Source organism: Olea europaea, chromosome 22 (genome assembly GCF_002742605.1).
Source record: "Olea europaea var. sylvestris chromosome 22, O_europaea_v1, whole genome shotgun sequence".
Classification (NCBI taxonomy): domain Eukaryota; kingdom Viridiplantae; phylum Streptophyta; class Magnoliopsida; order Lamiales; family Oleaceae; genus Olea; species Olea europaea.
Genome location: NC_036258.1, coordinates 856,264 through 880,222, shown reverse-complemented (window position 1 = coordinate 880,222; position 23,959 = coordinate 856,264). Strand labels below are relative to the sequence as shown.

The window sequence follows — 23,959 nt, the reverse complement described above, 5'->3', positions numbered from 1 at the left end:
TTAGTCCCCAAACTTTCAAGCATGTACAAATTGACCCCTAACTTTTAATCATTGACAAATTGACCCCAAACTTTAAACAATTACAATTTGACCCTTTTGTTCACAGAATTGCCAACTCAAAATCTAACACTTCTTGTTTTCTATTTTTTCCCCCTTGCTCAATGGCTTGTCAAATCCAACTTCTGCATATCCATCACTATTTCTCTTCTTTGCTTTGCAAGATACTCTTCAAAGCTGCACCAGTTTAATTTTACCTTCAGAGAAACTTACGATCTGCATTTTTGTCTTGGTGAAGTGAACAAAACTTAAACTTATTTGACAACTTTCCAGATATAGTATATGTGTTTCCCAACATGGCAGCGTTTAGAATTATAGAAAACAATATAATCTATTTCTACCTAAAAGATGTTAAAAATCACAAAATAAATCATCCTTGAGAAAGAACTGTATTGATGTATCAAGCAAGGCATCAATACAGTTTTACGACAGAATGTAACATAGAAAAAATTGGACCAGAAGTAACATTTTAAAAGATCCCAAGTTTAACAAAAAAAGGAATAACAAACATAACAAAAATGGTTAGGAACTTGCATGAACCCTTAAAAGGAGACAGAATTTCCCAATATCGGAATCCCCAATTGGCAAAAGCTTAAAATGGCAGTCGTTGCCCGTAAAACAACACAAAGGTAAGTGAAATTCGTAAAACAAGATAAAGAATCAATTTCTGATACATCGAATGAAAACCAGATACGTTCACGATAGTTAAATACCCTACAATTGAAAATAAACCCTACAAAATATATGTTGTCAAGGTGTATAAATGAATCGAACTTACCAAGATTTACCAAGCTACTTACGATAGTAGAAGGTTTCATCTCACAAACAATAATGTTAAACAATGGCAATTGAATTCCTAATAGAAAAACTCATATGAAGACACATGTGATCATCAAGAAAACAACATTAGACATTATTCCTTATGAAGATGACAGACCCACTAAGTTCAAGATGCACAATAATACATTAACTTACTCTACTAATGACAATTAATGCTTATATACAAGTATTTACTTCATGAATTTTTCTTTATCATTAGTCTTTTAATGAACACAACATTGAGTATGACTCTATCTTTTTTCAAATAAATTGATTGTGAATAACTCACCTTATGATTTGAGGTCCACCTTATTAAGAGAAGTGACCCAAGATTTATTTAAGTTGGTCAATATTTCGGTATTTAACTGATATGAGATTTATTCCCTTAACATATCCCCACAAGATGGTTGTTCTTTTTGAGCAGACCAATTTTGAAATCCGTGTGCTCATTTTTTAGAATTAATCGGATCGAATAGCTCGTTGGAGCTTATTGGACTCTGATACTATGTCAAGATTTGGGGTCCATCTTAATAAGGTCAACTTTATTAAGAGGAGTGACCCAAAATCTATTTAAGTTGGTCAATATTTCGATATTTAACCGATGTGTGATTTATTCCCTTAACACATTGTCCCATTTGAAAGAGCCATGCTTGGGTACCAGGTACAGAACCCCTACAGAACACACACAAACATGGGTGGGGTGAGGATTTTTGGGATCATTTTTTAATGAGGTGGGACCCATCTCATGTGAGGGATCTGGAAAACTTCTATTGAAATGGTTGTGTACATCCATCAAAACTCCATTTGAAATATCAAAAGTTGCATCATTCAACTTAAACATTTTAAAAAAAATCAGTCAGACCTTTTGAAATAAGAATGCTTCCTCTCGAAAGAAGAAAAATTAAATAAAGTATACAATAATAGTAGTAAAACAGTATTAGAAGCTCAGAGTGAGTTTTCATCCCACTAAATTTACATCATTCAATTAATATCAAATTCTCCATTTAATTTGAAGGAAGATTTCATCAATGCATTACCATATTGATTTGGATCTTGCAAGCAACCAACGCTGTTTGTGAAAGTTTAGGATATATTTGCTTCATGTAAAACAACAAACTCACATCCCTTTTCGACAAGAGATGATTCTCGTGAATTTGTTAAATATCAAACATCGGATCCTTAACCTTGTCCATAGATAATTTCAAGTGAGCTAAGCATGTTTTATGTCTTCACATCTGCAGTTAAGCTTCCACATTCTCTACAAGCTGTTGGGTTATTTCCTCTAATGAGGAGGAAAGCTCATATTTGAAATCTTATATTATAGTCCAAAGTCTATTAGGTTTTAACGTTAATGATGAATATAAATAAAAGAAAATTGGAGAAAATAGAAGTCCAACCCATTTTTGAAAAGAGAGAAAAAGGGTTTTTCCCTCCGCCCAAATTTCATCAAAGCTCCTATCTCGAGTCATCCATGCTTGAGCAAAAATTTGGGGAAGAGATTCACAAAACATAGAGCTACAATCTGAATGGTGGAGATCGAATTTTGAGTTCGGGAATATTGGCTAATGTGCGTGAATAGTAACCAGATTTTTTAGGTATATTTTTTCTAATTTTATATTGTTTGTCGAGATTGTTGTTATCTTGAAGAAATATAAGTTATAATTGTGACTAGAGAAAACTTGGTGTACCCTTTATTTGATTGATAGTGGAGGTTTCGACTAAACTGGATCCTGTGATTTTTATTTCTCATGTCGAGGAAGTTTTTCCACGTAAAATAATTGTTTGTGTTATTATGGTTTGGTGTGATCAATTTTTTTTAGAGTATTGGGGTTTTACTTATTTGCTTTTGAAAGAAGAATTATTTCACTGTTTATCTATTGTTTGCATCTCTCCCGACACAAGCTTGAGTGCTTCGTGTTCGGAGGATATATTGAGGGAGTCAAGGGGATGATCAGAAGAAAAGTTTTCTACAGTTTACATATAAAGTAAATTGGATCGCCTACACTTGCTTTTCCACTTTGAAGTCACCAAATAAAAGTGATTTTGGAAAGTGATGAAATGGCGAATTCTCTCCTACATTAGATCATACTTGAATTTCCATTTATAGTAGGTGATTCAATTCTTTCTTCCACGTTGACTTTTCTCTGGATGCAGAGGTTCCAATTTCGAACGCTGGTCAAACACGAAAGCTACATGACAAAAGTTATTGAGATTTGTTTTCTTTTTTAATAGTATGAAGGACTTTTTAAAATGTTAGTTGGGCTATAATATTTCAATTAGTACCATAATGATTTGCTATGGCATTCGAAAAAGTCACTAAGGTTTGTTATAGGGCAATCAAAATAGTTAATGCAGTACTCAAACTCTATTGATTTTCGTTGTGTTTCGGGAAACAGACCCTCAAACTAAATCTCAAGCATGTAGGTTGAGGAAGCGAATTTGTTTTAAGGAAACTGTGTTTATACAGGCATTGGTTGAAAGTTCATTCGCTCGTTTATTACTTTCTGCAATTTTAAGTTATTTGTTCTGCTCTTACTATTACTGATAAATTTATATAATCTCCAATATTATGGGTAACATAAAGAAATATTTAGAGTTGACAATTATTCATGCAGCATACCAGGTCGTATTAGATGCAACTATTGTTTTATCTTCCATTCGCTAATAGTATGTGTTCCATACAATATCTTGTTCTCGTGGACCATAGTTGAACTATATAATTTGCAGTATTGTGGGTAACGATCATGAACAAGCCTAAAGTTTAGTGATTATTGAAACATTTTACTCGGCATATGCTAGGACTTAATTTTTGTTTACTGCAAAGTGGATTCAATGTTTGTACTCTAAGGTAATTTCAATTTTGATCGATAAATGTATTGTTGAAGGCAGTTTTTCTCCAATAGTTTTTCAATGGAGATCAGAAATGCAGTTCTATCCCAGTTTCTTTCACTGCCTTTTGTTTGTAGGACACCGTGCAAAGTCAAATATACCTTGGTCCTAAGTTTCTTGCAGACAAGAATTGAAATCATCGGATCTTAATTACATGTATATTCCTAGTCCTAAATTGCTTGCAGACAAGAATTGAAATCATCGGATCTTAATTACATGTATATTCCTAGTCCTAAATTGCTTGCAGAAAAGAATTGAAAATCAAGTATTAATTACACGTATTTAAGAAAAGCATATTTTCAGAAATAGAGGAATGCATCTCTAATTGCTACTATTATAGAAATCACTAGTGAACATGGAAGAAGAAGAAGGAGTGTCTTCATTAGCTTTCCATTTCTGCAACGCTTGAGGGAGGCTCATGTTAAAATCAACGCCAAAACTTTCCTCCTCTTCCAGGGTCGGTTTCCAGTGGTCAACCAATGGAGACAAGGCATTCACGACGTGGCTCATGTCCGGCCTCTGTTGTGCTTCCCGGGCTGTGCAGTATCCGGCCAGTTCTGCTACTTTCCAAATACTTGAGAAGGTTTCTTCGTCTGTCTGTAGGGTCGGGTCGAGGGAGGCTCTTACACTGTCTTTGTATTGGATTAGCCTTCGGAACCAGGGGACTAGATGGGTTTGGTCATCAGGTAATGAGTCCTCTAAAGCTTTACGTCCGGTGATTATTTCCATCAAAACCACCGCAAAGGCAAAGACATCAACTTTTGTTGTCACTCTTCCTGTGGCTGTTTGGAATTGGAGATTATGGTTTTGTTAGTTAATTGTAAGTCTGGAACCAGCTTAAACTTTCTTAAAAATGATTGTAGGAGGAGTATTGAAAAATGAAGAGTATATTGATGCCTGAAAGCCAGATTCTAATATATGATATTCAATAACATAAACTGATACATACCAGCATATTCTGGTGCAAGATATCCAAAGGTTCCTGCTAACCGAGTCTCAACTGAGTACTTTCCATCCGGAGCGCTCCTCACCAAACCGAAATCAGAAACCTTAGCCCTCATGTCGTCTCCCAGAAGAATGTTCGTAGGTTTCAAATCTCGATGAATGAAACTCTGCTGCGCTAAGCTGTGTAGATATTCGACTCCTCTGGCAACATCTAGTGCTATTGTCACTCTTTGGTTCCAAGTGAGAGGCATAAGCCCCGACTCGTCCCAGTGGAACAAATGCTGCCCTAATGACCCTTGTGGCATGTACTCGTAGACCAAAAGTCTTTCATTCCCGTTGTCACAAAATCCATGAAGCGCAACAAGATTTCTGTGTCTTACCTTTGTAAGCACTTCGATTTCAGCCTTGAATTCGTTCATCCCCTTATTGCTTAAAATATTTGATTCCATCCTTTTAACTGCTATTCGTGTCCCATCATGGAGTTGTCCTCGATAAACAACCCCAAATCCGCCCCTACCCAAAATGTTGTTTTCACTGAAGCTATTTGTAACTTCTCGAAGAACTTCGATTGGGATCATAATATTCCCACCATCATACACATGATAATCGATCTTTTCACTGCTACTTCGAATGGGAGTCTCGCTTGTACTTGTGCTTTTTACATTTTTCCTAGCCTCATTCTCCTTTTCGCTATTTCCAAGTTCACTTCCATTAACCCATTTGTACTTTGCACTGCGCTTTTTGGCATAGCACAAGGCAAGAACCACTAAAATGGCAGCAACAACAGAGACGACAATCACCCATGCTGAGAGAGAAGAATTAGTCCCATTTTTCGCACGAGACTGATTATTTGCTCCTTTAGATGTACTTCCAGGAGGGGAATTAGGGGGCAAATCTATACCAATGTACGTATTTCCAGTTGTTTTCAGTGTAACACCTGAAGAAAATTTTGGGATTTTGCCAGAAAGATTGTTGTTGGAGACATCAAGAAGCTGGAGCTGCTTCAAACTGGTCAAGCTATCTGGTATGGTACTGGTAAGGTTGTTGTCGTTCAAAAGGATAGTTTTGATTTCAGTGAGATTGGAAATGGCAGGTGATATGGTCCCAAACCAATTCTGCTTCGCAAAATTGATAACAGTTACACTCCCCTTCACATCACAGGAAATATGTATCCAATTCTGACAAGGATTATTCCCTTTCCAAGATTGAGCCAATACCATTGGATAATCCAATGCCCCAGCAACCTCAAGCAAAGTAGTCACCTGTGGATCACATGGGCCGGGACTAGGATTACAGAAATTGTTAGAAGTTCCAAGATTCACCTGGACACCATTTGAAAAACCAGGTTGTGGACCCTGAAATACGTTGTTCTGCAACATGGCAGTTTTGAGCTTGGGAAGCTTTGTAAAAGATTCAGGAATCACACCGGTGAGAAAATTATCCCGAAGCTGAATATCATACAATTCTCTACACGAAGAAAGGTCTGGAATTGGACCTGAAAACTTGTTGACATGAAGCCAAACCTCTGTCAACTGTGACATCGTCCGGAGGACATCTATTGTACCTGAAAGTCCCATCATCTGATTGTTGAGCAATAGATTCTGAATCCCGGAATTGGAAAACGAAAGAGGCAAAGATCCTGTCAGGTTATTATATGAAAGCCTCAGGTTCTGTAAACTTGGGAAGGATCCAAAAATATCCGGAATTTGGCCTACAAGATTAGCCTTCCCTGCATTAAAACTAACAAGGGATGTTGAATCCTTAAGGGTTTCAGGGATTATCCAGGGAGGGAGATTTGAGTTATTATTAATGCTGAATGTTTGTAAACTTGTTAATCCTGACAGAAAATCACGAGGGACAGAACTGAAATTATTGCCATCAAGATTGACGTCTTGGAGGGAAGCGAGGTTGGACAAAGACGGCAAGGGGCCCGAAAGGAAGTTGTTTTGGAGATGAAGGGATTTGAGATTAGAAAGCTGGTTCAAATTTGATGGAATTTGTCCTGTGAGAGACATGGAAGGGAGACTAATGGAGCTGATTTTCCCTGAGGAATCACAATCGACGCCTTGCCATTTGCAGGGCTTGGGGCCGACCCAACCAGAAGGATGAGAGGAGAGAGATTTAGCCAGCGCGGCCATAATGGTGGCGTCGTCGGCGGAGACATAGTGGAGGAAAGCCGTGATTGTGATTATAGAAATGAGGGTGTCATAAAGGATTATGGTGGATTTGTATCTGTTTCCGTTCATTGGGTGGTGATTTTTTTCCGGCGGTGGCGGGGATGGTAGTGGTGGTTGGTTCTCTCTCTGTGACTCTCTCTAGGACGTGAGAGAGACAAGAAAACTTTGCATGGTGGCAGAGGGGTTGTGTTGAATTCTTTAATTGATGTAATTCCTCATTTTCCTTCGTACATATTTTTTCCACCTCATCTATTATTGTATCCAAACACAGTCTTAAAATAGAAACGACGCCGTTTACGGGTTATTCATTGAAGCATTGTCGCTCCTTCCACGTGGCAAACTATGATTAGGAGTTTTAGCATTTTATTACGTTGGGCCTCTAATTCTGGACAGTCCATATAGTTTAATAGATAGAAAGATAATCAAATAGAGAAATAGAAAGAAAATTAAAATTTCTCATAATGAAACTCGTCCTTCTCCTTTTGGTATTTATTACACTAGGTATTAAATTGAATTAAATTTCAATTTAGCTTTGTAATTTTGTTAACTACTGCTGTTTTTATTTTTATTTTTTACATTTTTCTACTAATTTCTTTATAGATCCGAGTAATTTATAAATATTGTTGTTTAAGCCGAATCAGCTAATTGCTGCATGTTTAATATGAAATTCTAATGTGCTTTTTCAATTTTCGTTTTGTTTAGTTGCGGCAAAGAAATCCGGGGATGTAACGGAGCTGCAGATCGGTGTGAAGGTAAATTATACGAGTTTTGTCTTGTCGAAGTATGATCTTCTAAGTTTTTTGGTCTATATTGCGGTACATGAAAATGATGAGGTGATTTGACGAGTCCTAATTCCTCTAATTCTTTAGTGTGGTGGAACTGTTGGCTTATCTTTTATAAAATGAATTTACTGGAAGCAATTGATTTTCAGTTTTTCACCTATTTGAATTCAAAATTTCCATTTATAGTTATATATAGATGTACCATGGGCTTTGGTTCAATGCTTTTCAGGATCAAGACAATGATGTTTTGATTGGTTTCTTGTGTAACATTTGACTATTTAGCTCTCTTTATGAAAATTTTCAACTTTGTAATCATTTACACCATCAGTTTACCATACCTCTAATGTTTAAAAAGGCGTTATTGGATTCTGGGGCATTTTACTTCATGAGGCGAGGTATAAGTCTCAAGGTGTTTTGAGCATAAGCCTCACCACAAATAAAAAAATGACAAAAAATTATTAAAATGCAAAATAAACTCATAATACATCATAAATAAAACGTGAATGTGGACAGCTAGGAAAAATGATTGTGCATCTATGTCAAAAACAAGAATAATGTGTAATACAACACAACTCTAGCAAGAATTAGCTGTATTATTGACATGATTAAAAGGTAAAACACTCAAGAACTTGATTTAATGTGAATAGCATTGCTAAGAGCCTAGCCTTAATACCTAGCCAAAGCAGTCTTCACATGGACAATTATAATCAAGTGAATATCCATACTGGCTCGCATAGTTGTTTTGGAGGTTAGAACTCAGTGAGGGATAAGCTTCGATAACCTGTAAGATTCGATCGCAGACCAATGTCTTATTAAATGTTGTACCACTTGAACATACGATCTCTTATTGCTTTAACATATTCTTGTTTTTACTGTTTCCCATGTGCTTTCCTCTACATCATTTTGGTATTATCTTTCACTATGACTCTTGAAAAGATCAGTGGTTCAATATTTGTTGAGATTTGTTCTTTGTCCTTTTGTTTTCTTTTTATTTTTTTGCTCATCACTTGTAAATAACAATCTTGTTTTGATGCTGCAGTATAAGCCTGCAACTTGTGAGGTTCAGGCCCACAAGGCCGACAAAGTGAAAGTACACTATAGGGTGAGTAGAATTAAGTTTCTTTTGTAGTGCTTCTTTACCGAAATCACAATAGAAATCAATATAATCTTTTTCTCTTATCTATTCTTCATTGCTTTATCTTAGAGGAAGTTAGTGTTTTTTTGGGAATGTGCTTAAGTATATCTTAAAATAGCGAGTGATTGAATACTCATGCCATTATTAAGAAGGAAAAATAGGAGTGGTTCCTTACTCCTAATGCTGCAAGAGTGTAACTTTGTTTTGTCATAAAAGTTCTTGAGAAGTTGGGTGATGCGAACTGCCTATGATGATAAATTAGTGCTGATATGTTGTCAGATTTGGAACACTTAATCTAACAGTTAATGCTAGTGCATGTATTTGGCCAAGAAAAGTTCAAAATTAATTTTGTAGCAGCTGATTGCGGAAATTGTACCAAGTAGCCATATAACAGAGAGAGTGTTTGTGTTTTCCTCTTCTGATGTGGATAAATAGATAATCATCTCTAGATGGTACTTTCAAAATATATTAGAATTTTTTATTTTTATTTTTAATAACATATCTGGGCATTTGAACTGCCTATAATTCACTCGATAGGATTTGGATATTATATCACTGAAAAGTTTTCAACTATGATTGCAATCTGCAGGGAAAGCTTACGGATGGAACTGTTTTTGATTCGAGCTTTGAAAGGGGTGATCCTATTGAATTTGAGCTTGGTAGTGGTCAAGTGATTAAAGGTTATTACCTATTATCATATTGTGTCATTCTTACTGTTGTAGTTATTCATCCTTTTATGCCATCCAGCATGTAAATAAAACTTGAAGAAAGCTCAATTCGTAGGTCTTTTTCTTGGGACTTGATGTCCTATGTATGGAAGCACATCTTGCAACAAATTGGTAGCCTTATAAAAGCACATCATCTGAACAAGTGGATGTTGTCGAACGTCTCATCTAAAAGCTTAAGCTATTAGAGGAGGCCCTTGTCTATTCATTTAAAATCTTGTCTCTAGCACACCTCGTCACCATTTGATTAAAAAATGATCTGACACATGCATAATTTCATAAATGACTAACTGAGGACGAATTGTTTGGCTCTGATACCGTCTTAACCGTCTCATATAAGAGTTTAAGCTATTATAAGAGAGCCGTCATGTATTCATTCAAATCTAGTCAAATTCCTAGTCAAGTTTGTCACTGGAATTGCGTTTGGCTAATATGGGCCAAACAGCACATATTTGAGCACTTGGTACTGTCTTTGGATAGTGCCGTTCCAGCCCAATTTGAAGTTGGCACATCTGGACCTGGCTGCTATTAATCAAGCCAGCACGCCCCAGAGCCCAAGTGGTGACCACAAAGTTGCCTCTTAATTATTTCGATATTTTGATAAGTAACAGTTTGAATAACTTAAACAGGAGGTCCACTGAAGTTTCTTTTATTAAATCAAATTGCTATATTGCAGGATGGGACCAAGGGCTGCTAGGAATTTGCTTAGGAGAGAAGAGGAAGTTGAAAATTCCTTCTAAACTTGGTTATGGGGATCAGGGGTCGCCTCCTACCATCCCAGGTAATCAGCTCAAATTTCTCTTTACACTCTTCTTGCTATGCATATAGGGTAGACTATAAGGAGCTATATTATGCTCTCAATTTTGTTAGTTTAGTTGCTTATTTATTCTTTTGCTATAATGCAAGCCGCTTTCCTGCTTTTGAGTTTGCTACCTGTAAGTGAGATGGCGATTATCAAATGAGAAGAAACACTGATACTGAATACCAGATGACATGCTATCATTTTACTTTTTCTAAATTTGTTAAGCCCAAATTTTACTGTTTAGAATGTTAAAAAATTCGGTCAACTTCTTTTGTTTCTCTTATATGATCTGAACCTGAGGTTTTTTATTTGGCCTAATATTTATTTTCTTAACTATTCCAGGGGGTGCTACACTTATCTTTGACACGGAGCTGGTAGGAGTCAATGGGAAAACAACCGGTGGGAAATCAAATGACAGTGAACTGTAACTTAAAAGAGTCCTTTCTGTAGTTCCTCGTAGCCTTCTTGAGAGTTCTCGGGTTTTAATTTACCTAGTAACACTAGACGGGATATTTTGTTTGCGTTATTTTGTTTATTTAAGTAGTTCCTGTGTCTCATTTTGAAAATCTTCATAAAGTGGTCTACGGACTAAGTTGGTTCGTTTGTCCTCCTGAGGAATGCTATTAACGTTGTTTTGGAACAAAAAGGTCACCTAACTCTTTAATAATTATTGCCATGAAGGTATCGCTCAGACATGGAATAACATTACGGTAAGTTGACTATTACTTTAACTTTATGCTCTTGATTGGCTCACATATTAATTTGAGTCGAAATCAAACAATCAATATTAACCATACCTTTTATGAGTTTCACGACTTTTTAATCATATATTTCAAAAATTTCTATCAAAATTTACTAGAAGTCTGATTTTAAACCTCACCAAACAAATCAAAATCTGCAAAAAAATATAATTCGAAACTATAATTGATAGTTTCCAATTGGTTGGATTTTTGGAAAGTTAAAAGCTGGATTAAGGCCCCGTTTGTTTTCTATTAATGTAAAAATGAAAATGAAAAATATAGTCATTATGGGCCCTACACCAGATAAAAATTCAAATATGAGGAAATTAGGCCATATACCCCCTTTTTAAAAAGTTTTGATCAATACCTTTAAAATTATTTAAATATTTTAAAGAAGTATTATTTACGTCCTAAATTGATAAAATCAAAATCAAAACTGAACTCAATTCTACAATAAGCCCTAATCCCCTAAACGCCTGATGCCCTAATCGTAAACTCCTAAATCACTCCAATTTTGACCCACTTTCCATCAATTTCTTCTTTGTTTTTCCTTTGTAACCGTTCAATTCCGTTTGTTTTCCCTTCGTAACTATATAAATCTCATATTTCTGCAATGTCTGAGAAAAGTGGATCGAAGAGGAGGCAAAGAAATGTCGAAGAACCATCCTCAAAGAAGAGGACCAAAATTTCTTCATCTTCTTATAAATCGAAGGTGACAACATTTTTTTTTTAATGTTTTATTGACTTATATTGTAACATTGTCTTGTTTTTTACGATTTTTGTGTGTTTCTCAATGATTGTTGAACATTTTGTGCATTGATTGTAGATTGTGTAGTTTTTTCAATGATTTTAGTACAAATTGTTGCTACTATGGGTTTTGGTTTTGGTTTTGGTTTTGGTGATACATTTCTCATTTTATTCTTCTTCATAGCACTTGTCTTTTTGTTGTGTTATGTGATTCTCCATTTAAGCTAAAAACATTAATTCCTGCTTCTATATTCTTGTGATTCCCCTAGTGAGTTTACTATGTTGTTCTGCCTATGGTATTTAATAGTGACAGAGCCAGCATTCATGTCCAATGAACATTTTGAATCTACAATGTGTATATAGAAGCTGCCATCACTATAGGCTGCAAGGCAAATTGCCTGTCAGAGTTTAAGTTTCCCATTGTATGCAATAGCTTGAAGCATGACTAAAACTCTGTCAATTTATCATTACACACTTGAAAACCATACTGTGGGATGCCAAAAATTATCGCCATTTTCGAATATTTTTAGAAAAGTGAGTTTGAACATCAAAGCATCTTTAGAAAAGTCTCCAAGGCATGGAACAATCACAATCAGTTGGCTAGTGCTTATACAAGTCAAAAACACGTTGATTGTTAACATGGACTGCTGGCTTGAACTTTTGAGTAACTAGTCTTTGAAAGCCTGTTACTTGATCTACCTTCAGTCCAGGCTGCTGTTGTAAACTAGATCTTATGAGACTTGTAGAAATACTAACTATATTTTTTCGCGAATGTTCCTCGTTTCTGGTTGATGGGAAGTGGAGAATAGAATGCATTTTTCATCTGATGAAAAAAAATTATTTCGTTTTTCCTGTATAATGGCACTTTCTGTCTTTCTTGTATAACTATAGTTTGGTTTTCATAGTTTCTAGTTTGTCTTACATGGTGACTTGAGAATGCACACTAAAAATGTGCGAATGTGTTTGTATGCATGGTGGTTGTGCCTTTGCTTATATGATTTTCCAATGAACAAATTTGCTCATCTATTGCACTTGAGTTAAGATTGAAGTATTGATATTCTAATGATAAGCCTTTGGCTTTCCCTTTAAATTCTTGATTAAGGTTTTGATCTTTTGAATGATTGATGTATGTACAAATGTACAAGTAACTTTAATTGAGTTTTTTGGCCTTCACTCAAATCTATTTGTACCCGAATTTGTCAATCACACTTCAAATTTATTATATGATTTGTGATTGAAGAGTGAATATCATCGGAGTGCATTAAATTCTTTTTAGGGAGAGTCCAGCTTATAGTCCATTGATAGTGCACTATATATCACTTTTTTTTTTTTTTTTATAGTTTTTGTCACTTTTTTGACTCAGTCACTTTTTTAACTTTGTCACTTATTTTATTTTATGTCACTTTTCCAAGTGTATACACTCTTTTAGTTACAAACATGTTTTCAATCATCAAAGTGCATTAAATTCTTTTTTGTCCAGTTTATAGTCCATTGGCAGTGCACTATATATCACTTTTTTTAAATTTTTGTCACTTTTTTGACTTCGTGTTACTTTTTTTAATTTTATGTCACTTTTGTAAGTGTATTCACTCTTTTAGTTATAAACATGTTTTCAATCATATGAGTGCATTAAATTCCTTTTTTCCCATTGACAGTGCATTATATGTCACTTTTTTTTAGTTTTTGTCATTTTTTTGACTCTGTGTCACTTTTTTAAGTGTATGCACTCTTCTAGTTACAAACATATTTTCAATCATTATAACATGTTAGAAATGTGTATATTATAGTCTTTCATAATGCATGTACTTCTTCTTGAATTTTATTTTAACTATTTCTTTTTGTAGGATTAAGATTTATTAATCTCTTAATGCTGTTGTTTTAAGGGAAAAGTGACATTGTTTTCTCCACACGAGGTGATAATAGATTTTAATGAAAAATTTAGTTCGTATCAAAGGACTTTATTCAAGAATACATGCTTTGGTGCCTTCATTGATTCGAGGGAAATAATCTTGCAACCACAGTTGACACCAGTTGCTGCTCAGACAAGTTAAGCAGCCAAATTCAAATGAAATGTGGTTTCATATCTATGATAAACTAGTGAAATTTTCAATCAAAGAGTTCTGTTTGATATCAAGGTTTAAGTGTACTAGAAAAGGTGATCTAACTCGATATAGAATGAAGAGTCATTTAAAAGAACAATACTTCAAAGATTACGAAAGTGTCACAACAAAAGAGGTTCTAGAAGTGTTTTTTAATTTGCATGCTGACACTGTAGATAAAGATGTTGTGGATATAGGCATAGTTTATTTGATTACATCCTTCATTTTTGGTACATCCTATCATAAGGGAGTTCATGACTCTTTTTTTGCCTTGTGGAGTCTGAGGATTTGAATTATTTTCCATGGTGTATAGAAATTTTTAATATGACTCTACCATCCCCAAAGAGTGCATTTAATCAGAAAATGAAGAATATTTTTATTGAAAATAAGTTTTTGGAGTATAGATTGATGGTTTCTTAGTTTCTTTTCAAATATGGATTTATGAAACAATTCCTGCTATTGTTCGAAAAAATTACTGCATTAAGCATGAATCTCAGCGTCCTCGGATATTGAGTCGGAGTTGTAATCAACATGTGACATCTGTGGGGTTAAGGAATAGCATTTTTGATTTGATTAAAGTAAGTTTTTTATCCTTTTATTGTTTATATTATGTCTTTAGTTTATCTTTTGTTGTTATTAATATGATTATGTATTTTTCAGTTGGAAGTGAATCAAATTGTGCCTCTTGAGACCGAGAAGGGAGAAGAGTATGTGGTTGGTTTATTTATTGAAGGTTTGGGTGGTGACCAAGATGATGATAATTTTGAGCATCCTATTGTTTGCCTGAAAAAGTTAATAGATTAAGGGAAAAAAAATCAGTTGACTGAGTTGGAAGGTCTACAGAAAAGAAAAACAAAGGGAAGACTGATGAGGTTTGTGGGTATTTTTTCTTTTTATTAATTTATGTTCACCATGCTTGAAGTTTTTTCGAAGATTTTTATTATATTGTATTCTTTTCAGCAAGTCCAGCAATCAAATGAAAACTTTTGAAACGGCTATCGGAGGTTGAACTGAAATTTGTTCAATCAAATGATTTGATTTTAAAATGAATCTCAGATCTTGAAGTTAGAATCCAATCAAGTCCAATTGAGAACCGGCTAAAAGATGTTGAAGAAAGGGTTAAAACAAATGAAGAAGTGATGGAACGTCTACAAATTTTGGAACGCAAGGTAAAGAAGATGTTAGCTGGTAATGAAGGACAAATGAAGGTATTCAAGAGTTATTGAGTTTAGAATTGATACTTGCGACTTTTTGCTGAATTTTGTTACTTTTTAAAGTTATTGTCATTTTTTGATGATCTTTGTGACTTTTTTGTAGGATGGCGTGGAGAGTTTACCTGATGAAACGGATCAGGTATTAGCTAGTAATGAAGAAGAAATGAAGATATTCAACAGTTATTGAGTTTAGAATTTATACTTGTGACTTTTTGCTGAATTTTGTTTTTCAAGTTATTAACACTTTTTGATTATCTTCGTGACTTTTTTTGTGGGATGGTGTGGAGAGATTATCTGATGAAACAAATCAAATGTTAGCTGGTAATGAAGAACAAACGAAGGTAATCAAGAGTTATTGAGTTTAGAATTCATACTTGCGACTTTTTATTGAATTTTGTTACTTTTTTAACTTATTGTCACTTATTTATTATCTTTGTGACTTTTTTTGTACGATGGAGTGGAAAGTTTACTTGATGAAATAGACCAAGTGTATAATTACTTCCCTAGTTTTTCTTTAGGCATTGAGTTTGAATTGAGTTGTGGGGGAAAAGATGTAGAGGTGTCTGTCAGAAAAAAGTGACAACTCAGTTGAAAAAAGTGACAAGGCAGTGGAAAAAAGTCTCAGTGTAGTGGTAAAAAGTGATAAGGCGATCGAGATGAATTTCAATGAAGAAATAGAATTTCATGAAGATGAGTTAAATGTTGATGACATTGTCGCTCATAATTTAGCAAAAAATAAAGAAGTACTTGTATTTTCATTCTATCATCTTTTTCGTCATAACTTATGTATATTTTTACGTTAATATATTTTGAATTTGTGTTATTGTTCATGTCCCAGGATGTTACATCACCATCTAATAAAGACAGAATTGAATTGTTGGAGGAGGTTGAATTGAAAGATGATGTTTGGGAGATAGTTGTGGAAGTCACGGCTACAATTGAAGCTGAAACTGAAATTGAAGAGGGAAATGTTGAAACCATTGATATTGATGATGTGACCCAGACATGCATTTGAAAAGACAAAAGAAACCTCTTCTTCAGTCCTCCTTGGGTCAATGAATTTGATTCTACATTGGGGACTAAGAAACATGTTGTTAAAGATAATTTTGCATTCCCGGTTGGTGTTGGCCCTCTGATGGCACATGATGTTGATACTTTTGAGCTTTGGTATAACAAAGGATTGGTAAAGAAAAATCAGTAAGTTGTTACTAATATATGTTGTTTGTGAAATTTTTCCAGTATAGTAACTTTCATGTGACTTTTTCCATTTTGTTATGTAGGAAAAAAATATTTCAATGATGAAAATTTCTTTATCAATCATACTTTTATTTTAGTGACATTGCAATCTCTAAAAAACAATGTTGGTATGAGTTGTTTACTCCAAATGAATGTTTGGAAATGTTGGTGTTTTTAAGATTATTTTGTTTGATTTTATTATTATTGTTGATTTTGTCATTTTTCTCTTTTTTGTAGCATATTGATGTGTGTTTCTATTCTTTAAGAAAGTTTTTAAGATATGGAGAAGGGATAAACATAAAGGCTATAACCATAGATTTTCCGTTTGATAGCCAAATGAGAGGTCTTTATGCCGACTTTTACCAAGATAAGTCAGCTATAAAAAATCAGACTTCTCTTCTTTCATATGTTATTGGGTTGTCTATGTTGTGCAACACAAATTGGAGCCTTGTTGATCATGTCCTTATTCCAATTAGAATGTCCAATTCAGCTCATTGGATTTTGTGTCATTTCGACATTTAACATGTGTGTCTTAATGTATATAATTTGTACAAAAAGATTGTGAGGAAGACATTAGTACTTGAGGCTATTAAACCATTTTCTGATATCATTCCTAATCTTCTCTTTCATACTGGCTTCTTTGAGGGAAAGGACGTTTCGGAAGAAGAAGGTTTGAACCCATTAGTTGTAAAAATGGTTTCAAAACTTCCACAACAAAATAATGGGTAAGTTTATTTCTAAAGATGTTTTTTTTCATCTAACATTTTAGTATTTAATTATCTAAAGTACTTTTCATTATTTCATGCAGTGGAGATTGTGGAATCTATGTAATTAAGTATGCCCAGTACTTCATCAATGGAATGTTAAATGAGATGTCAAAGTCTTTTAATGTTCCACATCTTAGAAGAAATTTGACAGCTCAATTATATGTTTATGGAAAGAAGAAGCAAGAAGAGGAATATGATACAAATAATGAATGGGGGTCAAAGGAGATGAAATACCTATATCCTGATGTGATAGATAAGTAGGTGATTTTGAGGAAGTGAAGAAACTTGTCTTGTTTTTGTAATGACATGTCTTGATTTGTAATGACTGATTTGATTTGGTTGGTAGTTGATGTTTTGTATATAATGACTGTTTTAGGGAAAAGTGGCAATGTTAATGGTGGTAGACAACTTCAATTGTTAATGACTGATTTGGTATAACATGTTTTTTCTTTTACAACATCAATGGAGCAGGGATATTGGTGATGTAGCTTCTAACATACTAGCTTGTATATCACTTTTTTTTAACATACTAGTTGTTTGTATGTCACTTGATATAAACATATTCTACTCCTCCAGGGTCAGCTTGTATATGTCCCATTTTCAACAAAAAAGTAACATAATGTCGCTTTTCCAACAAAAAGTGACATAATGCTACATTTTTAACAAAAAAAGTGACTGCATCACTGTTTCTAACAAAATGCATTATTTGTCAATAAGTATACTTCTTAAAAAATATATTTTTGTGAAATTTTGAACACTCTTATAATGTCAATGGAGCAAGAAATAATATTACCTTTTTAACAATATGTTACCTGACTATAGTTTTAAACATAGTAGTTTTTTGTATGTCAAAAAAGTGACATAACGTCACTTTTTCAACAAAAAAGTAACACCACGTCACTTTTTTAGCAAAAAGTGGCATTATTTGTCAATAAGTATGCTTTTTAAATAGATGTTTTTGTAGAATTTTGAACACTCTTACAATGTTAATGGAGCAAGAAATAATGTCACATTTTTAACAGCATGTTACCTGACTATAACTTTAAACACAATAGATTCTTTTATGTCCAAAAGGTGACATAATGTCGCATTTTCAACAAAAAATTGACATAATGTTCCCTTATCAACCAAAAAGTGACATAATGTCACCTTTTAACAAAAAAAAGTGACACTGCGTCACTTTTTCTAACAAAAAGTTACATTATTTGTTAATAAGTATGTTTTTTAACAATGTATTTTTGTGAAATTTTGACACTCTTACAATGTCAATGGAGGAAAGAATAATATCACATTTTTTACAATATATTACCTGACTATAGTTTTAAACACTCTTGTATGTCAAAAAGTGACAAAATGTCATTTTTTCGTTGAAAAAATGATATCGTGCCACTTTTTTTTAACAAAAAGTGACATTATGTCACTTGCCAATTAACCAAATGTGGATCCAATGTCAATGGAGTATGAATACATTGTCACATGCACATATATACAACAAAGAATTTTTTAACAAAATTAATTAATTTCTATTGTCACTTTTTTCTAACAAATTCACATACATAATATATTTCAAAATCGACATTTTGCTTAAAGTATTTTTGCGATTCTTAGAATATTTGAATTTTAAAATAAACAAAACAAAAAATATCAAATAATCTAATTTCATATATCTTCTAACTTCATTTTTTTTTTTGTGGTTTCTTTTTCGCTTTTGGTGGATTTTGACATGATCTACGATTGTGACCATAATTCTCATATCTTCCACATTTTGCACTTTGAATTTTCTCTCATTTTGATGGTATTCTTTTTTTTTTTTAGGTCGTCCGGATTTTCTTTTTGGGTTAGGAGCCAAGATTATTTTCGCTCTTACCTCATCTGGTACATTCCACTCATTATGATCTCCTAGTGGAAAAAATTGATGCACTATATGTTTGAATATACATATTTGTTATATAAAATACCAAACAATATGAATATGAATCCTCCTTTATCTTTGCAACAACCTCAAATGCATGCGCACATGGAATCTTGTCTATTTGGAATTAGTTGCATGTGTATGTTCTTTCTTCCACGTTCACCAAATATGAGGCACAGCCATCGTTAACTTGGTACAATATCGAACTTGAAGTTGATACCTATGTGCATAATACAACAAAATACCCTATCAATAAATTTGTCACTATTTTATATGAAAGGAAGATTTAAAGTGAAAATTTGATATGAATAGAGGACACAAATCATGTTATAATACAAATCTTGATGTACAATAACAAAACAACAAGTTTATAGCTTTTTACCTTCATTTTCTTGGACTCCACAGAATTTTCTTTTAGTTTTTTCTCTTGCTTGATGACAAGTGTTGTGAAGGTTGCTCATCCATCATTTATATACTTCACAAACCATTCTTGTAACAAATATTTTAACGATTCCAATAAAGGCTTTATTTGAGAACCTTTCATTGCTTTTGTTATCGAATTTACCGATTCAACTATGTTTGAAGTCATTGTAGAAAATTTGTTGTTTGTCATGTAAGCCCTCGACCATTTCTCATAACCAATATCTTTCTACATAAAGAATATTCAAAATATTAACAGAAAAATTGACTTTCTATCATATTTTAAACTCACTTTTAACAAGACGTATCGATACATACAAACTTTTTTTTAAAAAATGACATCATGTCACTATTAACAAAAAAGTGACATTCTATCACTCTTTGGTTTAAATTTTTTTGTTTAAACTCGCTTTTAATAAAAAAATATCAACACATACAAAATTTTCAAACGAAAAGTGACATATCATGTCACTATTAACAAAAAAGTGATGTTCTGTCACCCTTTGATCGAGAAGTGACAGAATGTCACTTTTTAAACAAAAAGTGACATCAATTATTATAGAAGTTAACAATGAGAGCATACCAAATGTGATCGAATCTCTGTATTGATTTCATCAAATTGTTTCATATGGAACTCAAAATCAATCTTAGAATATGCTCTACAGCCTATGAAATGTTCTGCAATATTCTTTTCCCTTTTTTCCCACCAAAAGATGACTTCAAGTTCTTTAGTAAGTGAGTGGAACATGAACCGTGTATTGCATTCTCATACACTTTATGAATTGTATTTTTTATGCTTGCATGTCCATCTAAGATTATACACAAACCTTCTCGCTCACCATATGCTTCTTTTAACATCCTTAAACACCACTCCCAAGAATCATTGGTTTCTAAATCACCAACTCCAAATGCTAATATGAAGATATTGTTGTTGGCATCTTGCGTACATGCAGTGAAAAGTGTTCCGCCATAGTTGCCTTTTAAGAATGTAACATCTATTACTATAACTTGTCTACAATACTTCCACTCTTCAATAGACGTTCCTAATGCCATGAAGAGCTACTTGAATTTGTTGTCTTGATGTCTCAATTTTTGTAACTATTCCAAGATTTGTTTGTTCTATCATGTACAAGTATTTTGGAAATTTTTCATATGACTTTGTAGGATGTCCTCTCATTAATTTCAATGCTTTCTCCTTAGATTTCCAAACTTTCTCATAGCTCATCGACACTCCATATGTATTCATTATGTCATTTATATTGTCTGCAGAAGTGTATGTTATTTTTGTTGAGATATACTTGTACATGATGAATTCTCCTACTATTGAGCTGGTTGCTTGACGATGATCTCCCAAAATGATGTTATTTGAGCATATATGATCATTTTTTATATACCTTACCTTGAACATATTGGTTCCACCAAGTTTTGAAACTCTAAAAGTCCATTTACACTTATCATCAATACACTTCAACACATACTCTTTCTTGTCCGACTTATTGACCTTGAATTGAAAGTTATCGTATATTACATATATTGAAATACTTCTCTTAACCAATGCCTTGTTCCTGAAAACTTTATCTTTTGAAATCCCATCCATAGTGACCACTGAAATGATATCACTTCCTCCTTCATTCGTTGTTTCTCCAACTTCTGACATACTATTGTATACATAAATCGCAATTTCTTCCATACTAGGTAATTTTTGAGCTGATGTCACGAAATTATCAGTTACAGCTTCAAAAAACTGCAATTGTAGCATATCATTTTTCGTAATTGATAGCCTCAAAACATTGTTTATTGTTAACAAATTCAGTTTCGTGACTTTTCGATACCGTTGTCACATCTACGCACAATGCAAAGCTTGCAAAATCTTTATCCTTTCTCTTTAGCTCTAAATAAAATGTTAGTGAAATATCATCTAAAATCTCCATTAGAGGCAGATTTTTGTTCACTCTATATTGTATTTTTACTCTCTGAGTTGATGCACTTAGTTTCATCACGAAACATATCATGCACACAAGGTTGTTGTACGTGCAATCCATGGGACAATAATTCCAGTCAATTTGTCACTTGTATACTCATTATCTTGTATCTATTTGCCTCCATAACAAATGAAGACATTGATTTTATCCATACCTAAAAAAATATTACAAAGAGATTGTGTGAGTTTTTTTTTTTTTAAAAAGTGACAGAGTAAAATACATCTAATTATTTGGCCAAAAGTGATGCTGTGACTTTTTATGAGAAAAGTACAGCTTGTCAATTTTTCACATTCTCCTTTATCAAACATCATGCATGCATCAATATACTTAATTTAAAGTTTTCTTTTTTCATATTTATTACCAGAAAACAGGGCTTGAAAATGTATCTTAATAATTTCAAAAATGCACACGAATGCATCTACTTATTTGGTCAAAAGTGATGCTGTGACTTTTTCTGAAAAAAGTGACAGCATGTCAATTTTTCACATTCTCCTTCATCAAACACCATGCATACATCAATATACTTGATTGGAAGTTTTCTTTTTTATATCCATTATCAAAAAATAGGGCTTGAATATGTATCTTAATAATTTCAAAAATGCATACGAATGCATCTAGTTATTTGGCCAAAAGTGATTCTGTGACTTTTTTTGAAAAAAGTGACAGTGTGTCAATTTTTCACATTCTCCTTCATCAAACATCATGCATGTATCAGAAAACAAGGCTTGAATATGTATCATAATAATTCAAAAAATGCACAGAAATGCATCTACGTATTTGACCAAAAGTGATGTTGTGACTTTTTTTGAAAAAAGTGACAGTATGTCAATTTTTCACATTCCCCTTCATCAAACACTATTCATGCATCAATATATTTAATTCAAAATTTTCTTTTTCATATCTATTATTAGAAAACATGCATTGAATATGTATCTTCATAATTTTAAAAATGCATCTAGTTATTTGACCAAAAGTTATGTTGTGACTTTTTTCTGAAAAAGGCGACAGAATGCCCATTTTTCATATTCTCTTTTTGTTAAATACCTTGTATGCATCATTTTAAGTGATTCAAACAGAGGATTTTCCCGCTACTCCTTGTTGGGGATTTTCCCGCCTCGTCTCCATCCTGATCCACGCTAAAGACCGGATGGGAAGAGTGTCTCCAGCCTTGAAATCGTTTTCCCCCAGCATCGTTGAAGTGAGGGGCTGTTGGTCACCAATTTATTTTTGTTAAATTGTCATCCCTATTTATTATTTAGCACTATGGTTGTAAATTAAACTGGACCTTTCTTTTACAGATTTTTTATGGTTAACTTTAAATTACTTTTTTTCTTTAATTATTTTTCAACTAACAAATTTAATTTAATTTTAATTTTTCTAAAACAGCATTTATAAGGGGGTATTATTATAAATGACCTGCTACTATTCATTTTTGATAAAATGTCTATTATACCCTTAATGAAATAATTTATCATATATTGCACAAGATATCCTTAATTTATTGGGATAGTTTTAAATTCCTCTATTTCTCTCATTTTGAGTTTTAATATATAATTTCATCCTTTGATCTAATAAATTAGCATAATCTGTTATATAATTGTCATGTAATTTACTAAGATTATCAAATTCCTTCGATAATATATCCATAATCTCTAATTGAGAATAAATATTTTCTATTTTTTCCATTAATCTATCTAACAGATTATCTAATCCTTTAATTGTATAACCTGGCATTATTCAAATAATTCCTTGCAAACTTTATGAATAATAACATATTTAGATAAGTTTTTTGCAAACATGAACAATAATAATCCCTACAATTCTTTCAAGATATTAGAAGAATTCTTTCTAAATTTAACAAAGACAATAATTTTACCTTACTTTTGATCTTAAATCTGTATTCTTAGAACCGAGTGACCTTCAGGCTCTGAATCTGCAAACTGCTCCCTTAAACGGCCTCTTGCCTCAATGGGAATTCTGCTATTTCAGCTTCTTGCCCTCACTGTATCTTTTCTTAGAATTAAGAATAAAGATCTTAAGTAAAGAAAATTCTCTCTTTGTTAAAGTAAGAAAGAAATTATCTTCTTCAATCTATCAAGAATCTATGGGATAGGAGGTTTAGAAACTTATATTTTTCTGATATCAAAAGATTGAAATTTTATTTCTATAATGATTTATACAAGGTTTATATTGTATACAAGGGGTTTCCAGAAAAACTGGTTTTGAAAAAAGCTTAAGGAAAGAGAATGGTTTCTAACTCGAGATACTCCATTCTTTCCCAAATACCTCTATTTATACATGATTCAAACTCACTATTATTAATCTATTACATCATTGCATACATCAGATTTTTGAAAAAAGGCTCACATGCCTCTCTATTCTTTTCCTCCTGGGGTCTACATTTTCACATGCATTCTTTGAATTTTCATCAAAGGGACCTCCTTTCTTCTATTATTGCCTTATCATCTTTGGCTTCATATGCAGCTGGCTAGATGCTTTTCTATTATTGCT

The 23,959-nt window shown here is 33.2% G+C and overlaps 2 protein-coding genes and 1 long non-coding RNA gene across 5 annotated transcripts; 2 read left to right on the top strand and 1 right to left on the bottom strand.

The window, feature by feature from the left end:
* Positions 1–3,998: 3,998 nt before the first annotated feature.
* Positions 3,999–6,956, bottom strand: LOC111371846 (receptor-like kinase TMK4). The gene is made up of 2 exons (XM_022994016.1): positions 4,715–6,956; positions 3,999–4,547 (listed from the first exon to the last, which is right to left on the bottom strand). Exons 1-2 carry the CDS (start codon positions 6,954–6,956, stop codon positions 4,087–4,089), a joined length of 2,703 nt encoding a protein of 900 aa, XP_022849784.1. The 3' UTR covers positions 3,999–4,086.
* Positions 6,957–7,260: 304 nt separating this feature from the next.
* Positions 7,261–11,022, top strand: LOC111371300 (peptidyl-prolyl cis-trans isomerase FKBP15-1-like). Its single transcript, XM_022993202.1, has 6 exons — positions 7,261–7,388; positions 7,590–7,639; positions 8,709–8,771; positions 9,394–9,484; positions 10,206–10,310; positions 10,674–11,022. The coding sequence occupies exons 1-6, from the start codon at positions 7,349–7,351 to the stop codon at positions 10,757–10,759; spliced, it is 435 nt and encodes a 144-aa protein (XP_022848970.1). The 5' UTR covers positions 7,261–7,348; the 3' UTR covers positions 10,760–11,022.
* Positions 11,023–13,678: 2,656 nt separating this feature from the next.
* LOC111371299 lies at positions 13,679–17,498 on the top strand. Of its 3 annotated transcripts, XR_002698548.1 has the most exons (6): positions 13,679–14,789; positions 14,878–15,125; positions 15,235–15,472; positions 15,970–16,328; positions 17,013–17,092; positions 17,176–17,498. It is a non-coding gene; the product is annotated as an uncharacterized LOC111371299 (long non-coding RNA). The 3 variants fall into 3 exon arrangements; XR_002698549.1 differs by having other exon boundaries at positions 14,974–15,125; positions 15,970–17,092; XR_002698547.1 differs by having other exon boundaries at positions 15,970–17,092.
* Positions 17,499–23,959: the final 6,461 nt, after the last annotated feature.